The sequence below is a fragment of the Stegastes partitus genome, unplaced genomic scaffold (assembly GCF_000690725.1).
Source record: "Stegastes partitus isolate 25-593 unplaced genomic scaffold, Stegastes_partitus-1.0.2 Scaffold1806, whole genome shotgun sequence".
NCBI lineage: Eukaryota > Metazoa > Chordata > Actinopteri > Pomacentridae > Stegastes > Stegastes partitus.
This window is the reverse complement of record NW_007579537.1, coordinates 79,605-89,126: the sequence shown is the minus strand read 5'-3', so window position 1 is coordinate 89,126 and position 9,522 is coordinate 79,605. Positions and strand designations below refer to the sequence as shown.

Sequence of the window (9,522 nt, the reverse complement as noted above, 5' to 3'; positions counted from 1 at the left end):
ATCTACATGGTTGTATGTGATTGACGAGTGGGAACAATGACCGTAGAGAAGTCCATCCATCCATTATCTATACACCGCTTAATCTTCACTAAGGTCGCAGGGGGACTGGAGTCTATCCCAGCCGACTCAGGGCGAAGGCAGGGGACACCCTGGACAGGTCACCAGTCTATCACAGGGCTACACATGGAGAAGCACACTCACATTTACACCTACGGACAATTTAGAATCACCAATTAACCTCAACATGTTTTTGGACTGTGTGAAAGGAAGCCAGAGAACCTGGAAGGAACCAACGCTGCACAGGGAGAACATGCAAACTCCATGCAGAAAGAGCCTGGGCGTCCTAACTGGGACGCAAACTGGAGATCTTCTAGCTACGAGGCAACAGTGTTAACCATTGAGCCACCCTGCAGCCCTGCAGTAGAGAAATGATTCTAATAAAGTTCTTCCAGAAAAATAGTCATTACTGGATATAACTCCACTCTGTAATATGTGTGTAACCCTAAAACGTGCTTCACTACTGATTCATTTCATTTCAAACCATCAGGGACCTTCTGATCGACCATCCCTGATTTGTTTAAATGATGTTTTTAAATCATAAACACAAACACAAACCAGGAAAATGGAAATGATATCTGCACAATTTGATATATCAGATGGCAGTGGTAGTGGTTGGAATGCGTCACAGAAGGAAGAAAAGGCAGAAAAACACAGGATTTACACCCAACACTTTTAAAATCTCAACTCCAACAGTAAACATTAAACAGTAGGGAATTTGCTCTTTTTAATAAAAAAAAAAAAAACAACTAAGAGGTTAGATTTACTATATTAAAAATGCAACCCCTACATTAGGAATATAATGCAACGAAAGTCCTGATAGTCCAAATAGCCCTGGCCATGTTCATGCCAAACATGCTCCCATCTGAAAAGCACAAATTTATCTTGTTTTGATCCAACCAAAGAATGTGCTTCCAATATTTAACAGTCTTCTTTCATTGTTCTGTAAGCAACGTCTAGTTGTTGTTTTTTTTCGTGGATGCTGTCCATAGAGGTAGGCGTTAACACACTGACATGTCCTTTGCACTGTCTGAGCTGCCCAAAAACTCTGATTTCCATTGCCAGATAGGTGCTAAGTCTGAAGCACTTGCCTGTCTGTGTTTCAGAGCTAGATTGTGCAAACAGCTCACTGTCTGTGCTGTCGTTTTACAAGGACGACCACTGGGGCTCTGATTAGTGGTGCTATGGCTCCTTCTATGCCTCCTGAATACCACTGCAGCTGTGTTTTAACAGATTTTTTGTAGGCTACTGATATTCCTTTAGCCTCTTCCATCTTTGTCACTATCAGATTTTTCAGCTCCTTGGGCAACTCTTCAATGTGGAGCCATGATTCAGGCATGCAGATAGACACATATAGGTCCATGTGGTCTAAAACTGAGAAAGTTCTGCTGTTCACAGCTCATTTTATGACCATGTTCATACAGATAGGCTAAGTGGAAATCACAGAAGAGCACTTGGAATGATCACAGATTTTGTAACTTGTCGGAGTCCTATTTTTTCATATAGTCTCTCTGAAGAATTTATTCATGATCATTTACAAGAGGAAATACAATTCTGTTCAAGTTATAAAATAATGTGGTTACGACTGGCTCTTAGGCCGCAACAAAGGAGGAAACACACAGGTGGATTCAGCTGTAACATAAGGCTATTTATTGAAACAAAGTAGAATCGTGGGGTGTGATTGTGAGCGTCAGTGGTGTGCGAGGGTGTATGAGTGCAGTGTTCGATGTGTGGTGCATGTTGTCAGCATGAAACAAACAAAAAAGAGACAAACACAGAAGCATGGCTGGCTGGGTAAGGGAGAGAAGAGAGCGATCTGGCACAGCAGGCCGGCTTATATAGTCAGTGAGATTGGCCAGGTGCACCAGGTTAGCAGATTGGAGGCTCCGCCCAGCCAGAAACCTGCAAGGTAAGAGTGAGAAGACAGAGGCTCTGGGGCCGTAACAGTGAGGGCTGATACAATTTTGAATCATTGTACATGAAAGTGATGTTGCACAGACGTGTACTCATATAAATGCAGCATATTATAGTTTCTTTGAGAAAATATTTGATGTGCTGTTTCAGTGTCGACCTAATCCAACCTAGAATACTTTCTCCCTGCACACTTTAATACACAAACCGAAAAAAAAACGAGTGGGTCTGGAATGCTACATGTGCCCCACGTTGAAACGTCTGACGTAACACGTTCTGCGTGATGACACATCAGTGACGCAGCGACAACAGGGCGCCCTGCTGCTGCTGGCGGTGGGTTTAAAGAGTCCCGGTGGGAGAGCAGCGGTGGATCAGGGCTTTGCTACATGTGCAGTATTCCACTGGTTAGTCTGAATACAGAGGAGATGCCCAACGACAGGTATGGCGGGGAATGTTTCTACACTCTGTTAATGTTAAAATCTGCCAGCGGCACCCCAGCTAAACTTTTAACGTGTCGTCCATGTGAGAATGAGCCAACACCAACCTAACTTTTGTCGCCTCAATTAGTCTGGATAGCTTTCTCTTGTTGCGTTCCATTTTAATATCTAGTTTTTATATAAACGTGAACCTGTTAATTTACTGTTGACCTGTGTTTTTTGTGAAGCGCCATTCTAAACAGCTTCAGTATAAAACCGCAACGAATAATAACCGATACCGCGCTTTCCTCTCAGCTAGGCCTCCGTTCATGTCTGATGGCGCTTCCTTACTGCTATAAAATCGAGCTACAACATATGTGAATATAACGCTGGTATAACTCTGCACCATTTATCTCCTGAAACAGAAGTGACAGAGTATTTAGTTTTTCTTTTGCAGTTAGAATTTGCGCGGCCACGGCGCTGGTAGCTGCATCAATATGGCGGGCAGACGGAGGAGATTGTGTAGAGGAGGCTACATCACTCAGGAGTCTTTCTCTGAAGTGTTCACATAAAAGAACATGACAAAACCTGTTTAATCGTGCAATTATTTCACATATTACAATCTGATTAACTTCTCCTTCCACCCAGCATGCCCCTGCAGGACCTGCCCAGCCTGAGTCCTCAGGGCTCCATGTTGTTTCACTCCAACAGAATCAACAAACGCAAGTCCAGAGGTTTTCTCAGTGAGGGCCTGGACACTGAGTGCACTCCAACAGAGCTCATCCAGCAGTGGTCACCACCACATAAGCACCAGCGGCTTGCTGCCAAGGGGAAAGAGAATGACGACAACCATTTTGTCCTGGCCAGGAGATCGAGGAGGAGGAAGGAACCCACTGCAGGTATGAAACCTCTCTGACCTCCTTACAACAGTGCAGTCGGTTTGTTTCAGTGATGATAAACTATAACACATAACTTCCTCTGCAGGGATTTCATGGGACCACCTACCAGATGAGCTGCTACTCAGGATCCTGTTCTGCCTCCCTCTGCAGGACCTCCTCAGAAAATCTGTAGTTTGCAAGCGCTGGCATCGTTTGGTGTGAGTGTACAGTGGCAGTGATGTGTTCACAGAATGACACAGGAGGGATTATTTTTCCTTCCCCACTTGGTCCTGATATGCTGCTTCACATTTTCGTGATATTTGCATGCAACTTTACTCTGCCACTTTAATTCTTTATCGTCCATGAAATTAAAGACTAGTGCAAAAACCAACTTATTTTAGGGTAGTGTGCAGCCCGCTTTAGGTTAGGTCCATAATCATTTATTTGGTAGACGTCAAAATACTCCTAAACCAGCTGGCAGCTGTGTTTTACCAGCATGTTTTTTCTATATATTTTTTCTATATGTACACACACACACATGCACGGTATGATACTTGAATCCTGCAGTACATGCAGAGCTCCCAGGAATTCTGATCTAAGGCCAGCTCCTAGTTCATATATGGCACGTATTCTCATATTTGCGCCCCTTTTCCATAGGTTGTTTGCACATAATGTGAGAAACTGTTTGTTTACATGAGCTTCAGAAGAGGTTTTCTTGGCATTTGCACACAGAAATAGGGTTTTAATTAGCTTTGTTCCATATATGCATGACAACTCATGTATAGTAGTGTGAAAAGAACATATACGGTGATATATTCAGTGGCTGACAGTTCTTACTAATGCAGATACTAACAAACTGCTGGAAGTGTAAATAACTTCCCATTGCTGATGATTTCACTGTATATTCTTAATGGTAATAAATGCTAAACACTGATTTTTAACAAAAGAACAGGACCAAAGGCTGGACTGGTCATGCAGGTTATTCACTGTGGACTCACTGTGGTGTTTGCATGACCCCACCCTGTCTGCCTGTGTGTCTATCCCAGGTTTGATGAGTCTCTGTGGCACAGCGTGGATCTGGAGGGGTTGACCCACATGGGTCCAGCGCTGCAACAGGTGCTGAAGACCAGAATCCGCAGACTGCGCTGCCCTCGCGCCTTTGTGGAGGAGTTTCACTTCACAGGCACAGAGTAAGTCCAGCAGATCGTGATGTTGAGTCCAGTTTTTAATCAGCAGTGTGAAACTCAGGCCTTAATTTTTGTTATGTAAAATAAAATCTTGCCTAAAGGATTCTGTAATTTTGTTATTGCTAGAAAATCCGAAGAAGAGACCAAACCAATTAATGTATCCCACTAACTAGTATTTTATGTACCCAAACCTGAACTCATTCCTTTGGGCAATAAAACTACGTTGATGTGTATAAAGTAAAACAACAACTATGAACAACGCCAAAGCTCTAAAAAAAACAACAAAAAAAAAGAGGGTCTGTTTTTGTCTTTTCTATTGTCCAGCCCCCTGCAACTAGTTCAGATGGATCTGTCCAGCTCCATCATCCCCACTGCTGCTCTGGAGAGCATTATCTGTCATTGCAGACTACTGGAGTTCCTGAGCCTAGAGGGTCTGCAGCTGTCAGACAACATTATCAGGTAAACTCTCAGCTCTTGGTTGGCATGTTTGCTGTTGTACGTGTGTGTGCAGCTGTTCAACCGCAGCCTTCTCTGTAACTTATTTTTTTGGTCTCTTGCTCTTTCAGCTCTCTGGCCAAGAATCCCAACATGCTGCAGCTCAACCTGAGTGGCTGCTCTGGCTTCTCTGCTCCAGTTGTAGCTGACCTGCTGAAATCCTGCTCCAGGTCAGCTGTTCAGTTCATTTCATCTGTCCAGACCACCGCTGTCCAGTTTATAAGCATTCTGTTATAAGCATTTTATTCATCTTTCATCCGTGCAGTTTAATCATGCTGTGTTTTTGTTGCCTTTCAGTATAGAGCAGCTGAACATATCATGGTGCAGCTTTAACAACGATCATGTGAAGAGTGTTGTTAGTCATCTGAGTCCCAGCGTTACCCACCTCAACCTCAGCGGCTACAGAGAGAGCCTCACGCTAGATGGTAAGTGAGGGATGTTGGAATAGTTGAGCCAAATAATCTCATTTCTGTTTATGCCACAACCCTTTGTGCTCAATGTCCCTCAACAGTCTGTACACCCACTGAACCTCTGTCGCACCAAAGCATTGTCTTTATCGACAATAAATATCTTACTGAGATTTATTACTATAATGCAGGTCAGAGGATCAGGTGACTGATGACACAAGGCTGTCGTCCAGTTTCATGTAAAAGGCTCGCACTTTTTCTAATCAGTGGAGCTCAATAGCTTTGCGTAACGTTTAATTAGTCCACAAATATGTAAAGTAATATCATGATGTTTGGAGGCTGTACGCGATTGTCTGAAGAGAAATCAGATTTATAGCTGGTCTACATACCAGAAAATGTGCTTAAATACATAAATACACAGAATATTTAAATCTCAATATGTAGATTTATTTTTCTTTTCACAAATGTACATTTGGGAGTTGAACACAGTTGGTTATAGTATCAGTACTGGCTACAACAAGTTTTCATAATGATGAGCCCCTTTTTGAAGCCTTTGACAGTCAGCTAGTGACACCTGCTGTCCAGATCCTCAGCAGTGCAGCTGTATGGATTTAAGTAATGTCAGTTCTTTAATTATCATTTTGTTCAGTATAGCTTGTACTTTTACAGCAAAATGTTTTTTAAAAAAAATACAGGGGCAGTGACTTGATGTGCTTCAGCTTTGTTTAGAATGGTCACATGACTTTTGGTGTGTTGAGGTGAGATTTCAAATCGTCTCGCTGCAATAAACAATGAATGCATGCAGTCCAAAATTTGTGTCTCTGCAGTTACAACACTACAAGTGCAGTGGTGTGCAAGTGTCACATATGTAGATATGAGCTGTTGTGCATGTATGGAACAGAGCAGACCAGCAGTAATATCATGGCAACAACTACTCACTCCTGATGTCTGCAGCTGTCAGTGTTTGCTTCTACACAGGGCTGTGATAGGCCCATAAGGCTTTATACTTTTGAGTACATGAGGGTCCACATGATGTGAGTCTCATCATCTCCTAAAGTCAGCAAGCACCCAGAATTTGTGTCTGTGGGGCAACCGAGCTACAAGAACAATAGTGTGCATGCTCTGAATGTGTAGATGCATCCTGCTGCGCATGTAGAGTGGAGCAGACTAGAAAAGTAGTGCCAAGCCGTGATTAAATCGGCAGCTACAGACAGCCGCATACACCGTGGATAAGTAGCTGTAGTTATTATACTACTGTTGCAGTGTGCTGGATTCCATTGGGAGCATGTGCAATAGGTCATGTCTACATATTCCACTCATGCTTGTGCGCAGTCTTGTAAATCTGTAAATTAGATTTTTTTTTTGTTTGTGTGTGCACGTCAGTTTCGTCTTTGCACACGTCCATTTTGAGATTGATGCTGCTCATGGTTTTATAAATGTGGCCTCTGGTCTGGGCTGTTGCATACTGGAGGTATCAGAACACCGTTGCCATATTTTTCTCAGTCTGCTGTTGTTCTGCAGCCAAAAGAAGTCTCGTCATATTAAACACAATCCAAACCAATCTACTGCTGCTGGATTCTTTCAGTGTGATTTTTTTTGTTTATTTTGTTTTCATTTTAGTTGTCTAACAATCTTTGGGACTTTTAGATCTGTGGGATTCAGTATAAACTTCCTCTGTTTACCTTGTTACAGGTAGACATATCGGAGATGACAGAATTATGTTTCATTTTGCAGATGTGAAGGTGTTGGTGGAAAGATGCCGTCAGATTGAAACTCTAGATTTGAGGTAAGATTTTATTCCCCATGCTGTGTTTTCATCTTGAGTATATTACATCATCATGTAAGCAAGAGCAATTCTTGGTGAAAACAGAGTACATGGAATGTGTGACGACCTTTTTGGATTGGAAGCTAACACAAATGTGTGGGATGAGAAAATTCCTGATCAACAATTACCTGCCTGGTCCTGCCTGTGGTTACATTCAGGCAACACAGTCACTTTAGTTAAGGGGGAAGGTGGTAGTTTTGATGAATGATTATGTAAATAAAGTCACAGTTGCTTTCAAAATGTGTTTGAGGTTTTAATATGATTTCTGTCAATGCAAGTTCAAGGACATGGTTATTCCAGTGTGAACATCAGTTCAGTGGTAAAACATCATCATGATTGTATGAGTCTTTTGGTAAGCTTTAACTGGGACACATTAACTGTATAAAAATGTGGCTACTCTGGGTAAAACCCCTCTTCTCGAGTCAGTGTGCACATCCTCAATTCCTTCCATCAGCTCTTCTCTTCTTGTCTTAGTTCCTCCCACCAGAAATGTGAGTGAAGGAGGTGAGAAAAAGAGGACAGCTGTATATGTCACTCGTGCCAAAAAGACTTGAACAAAAGAAAGTGAAACCATGAACTGCATCCTTGCTCTAAGCTGTGCCAACAACCTCCCTTTCTCCTTGAGACTCATTTTGGGAGTTCAGACATACTTCAACATGGTGCACGAAGACTGATTTCTGGGTCACAGGCAGGAGCACTGAGGAGCCTCAAAATAGTGAAATGAGACAAGCTTATTGTTGGAGGAGAAAGAAACCATGTCTCACATTTTCTTATTGTTTCTGCCACAAAAATTACTGGCTTGAGCTTTGAAAATGTACATTGCTCCTCCTGTCCTAATTCTGGCTCCTCATGTTACAGTGACAGCACTCTGCTGATGGCTGACGTCTTCCCTGTCCTCAAACAACTTAAGCGTCTGCTGCATCTGTCCCTGAGTCGCTGCTACCACATTCACCTTGCTGCTCTCACGTAAGTTAAGATTCACCTGGGTACTTCCCAATACAGCACATGTAGGATTTCAGATGGATCCCTCTAACTGTACGAGTTTACAAAGTCTAAATCTAACTGATGTCATGTTTCCAGCGACCTGGGTAAGTTGTTCCCTGCACTGAGCCTGCTGGACGTGTTCGGCCTTGTGCAGGACAGCCACCTGCCATCTCTGAAGAAGGAGATGCCCCACGTCAGCATCAACACCCGGCCGTTCTCCGGCGTTGCCCGGCCCATGCCTGCCAGCAGGGCGGTTGGCTCTTCTAGCGACCACACCATGTGGAACAGACAGTGCCGACTGAGGTTCAGACTGTAACCACCCGCACCACTACGCCTCCCTCATGTTTTTAAGCTGAGGTGGCATTTACGGTACTAAAGGCCACTTGGTGGACAAGACCTTTAAGTACCAAAAATGCAAGATGGTAGAGAAATGCAATACTAGTCAGTTCTGCATGTTGAATCCAGCTCTGGATGTGTTAACAGAAATGTTGAATGGATCTCTGAATTTGTTACAGGTTCTAATAATGTGTTAATTTAAAATATTTTGTAGGGGGTCTACATTGTTAAAAAAGCTCAAATGAAACAATGTGGGATGAAGTATTGACATTTTAATGGTGTGATGGTAAAAAAGTCCTGTTCTCAGCTGTAATAATGAGAGAACAGACGATTTTAATCAGCAAACAGGTTTTAATGTAAAATGATGTGTAGGTCTTGAATATCTGTGGATCTTCTTGTTACGCCACATGGTGCTAAAGAGACACTGTTTTTATATGCAGGCTTAGACATGCATTCACCAGTGTAATACCTGGACTGAGTTATCATTAGTGTACATTTCACTTGTGTCCAGCTGGACATTAGGTTAGTGCCCAAGTCTTGTTTTTACCACTTTAGTTTAATGTCAAACCCACCGAACTTTACTGAAGTTTTAACTGTTCATTTTCCCTTTGGCCTAAACATTAAACTGCAAAAAAAAAAGTTTTTTGTATTGACCCATGAAAACAAATTGAGTTTGTCTTCATTTTTGACCCTGAAAATATGTTTTTGATGAAACAGCTTTACATCAAGGTCCATGTAACAGGTTTTCTTCTCCTGATCCTCAGAGAGATAAAGATAGACAGACTGAGGCTATGTTGTGGTATAAAACTATGTCCTTGTACATATGTGTTAACATACAACTGACTTGTATAGATCAACTAAATTCCTGTTTATTGAAAACCTATATCATTCCTGTGAAAATGCAGCCTAACTGGTTGGGCCACCCTTGGCAGTAACAACTGCAGGTAAATGTTTGCAATAGCTTGTGATCAGTTTTTTACATGGTCATGGAGGAATTTTGTCCCGCTCGTCTCTGCAGAATAGTTT

The 9,522-nt window shown here is 42.4% G+C and overlaps 1 protein-coding gene across 1 annotated transcript; it reads left to right on the top strand.

Annotated features, from left to right (window-relative positions):
• Window positions 1-2,293: 2,293 nt before the first annotated feature.
• On the top strand, window positions 2,294-9,163 carry skp2 (S-phase kinase-associated protein 2, E3 ubiquitin protein ligase). Its single transcript, XM_008302397.1, has 10 exons — window positions 2,294-2,407; window positions 3,033-3,283; window positions 3,369-3,480; window positions 4,309-4,452; window positions 4,774-4,908; window positions 5,016-5,114; window positions 5,242-5,369; window positions 7,086-7,137; window positions 8,035-8,142; window positions 8,257-9,163. The coding sequence occupies exons 1-10, from the start codon at window positions 2,355-2,357 to the stop codon at window positions 8,474-8,476; spliced, it is 1,302 nt and encodes a 433-aa protein (XP_008300619.1). The 5' UTR covers window positions 2,294-2,354; the 3' UTR covers window positions 8,477-9,163.
• Window positions 9,164-9,522: the final 359 nt, after the last annotated feature.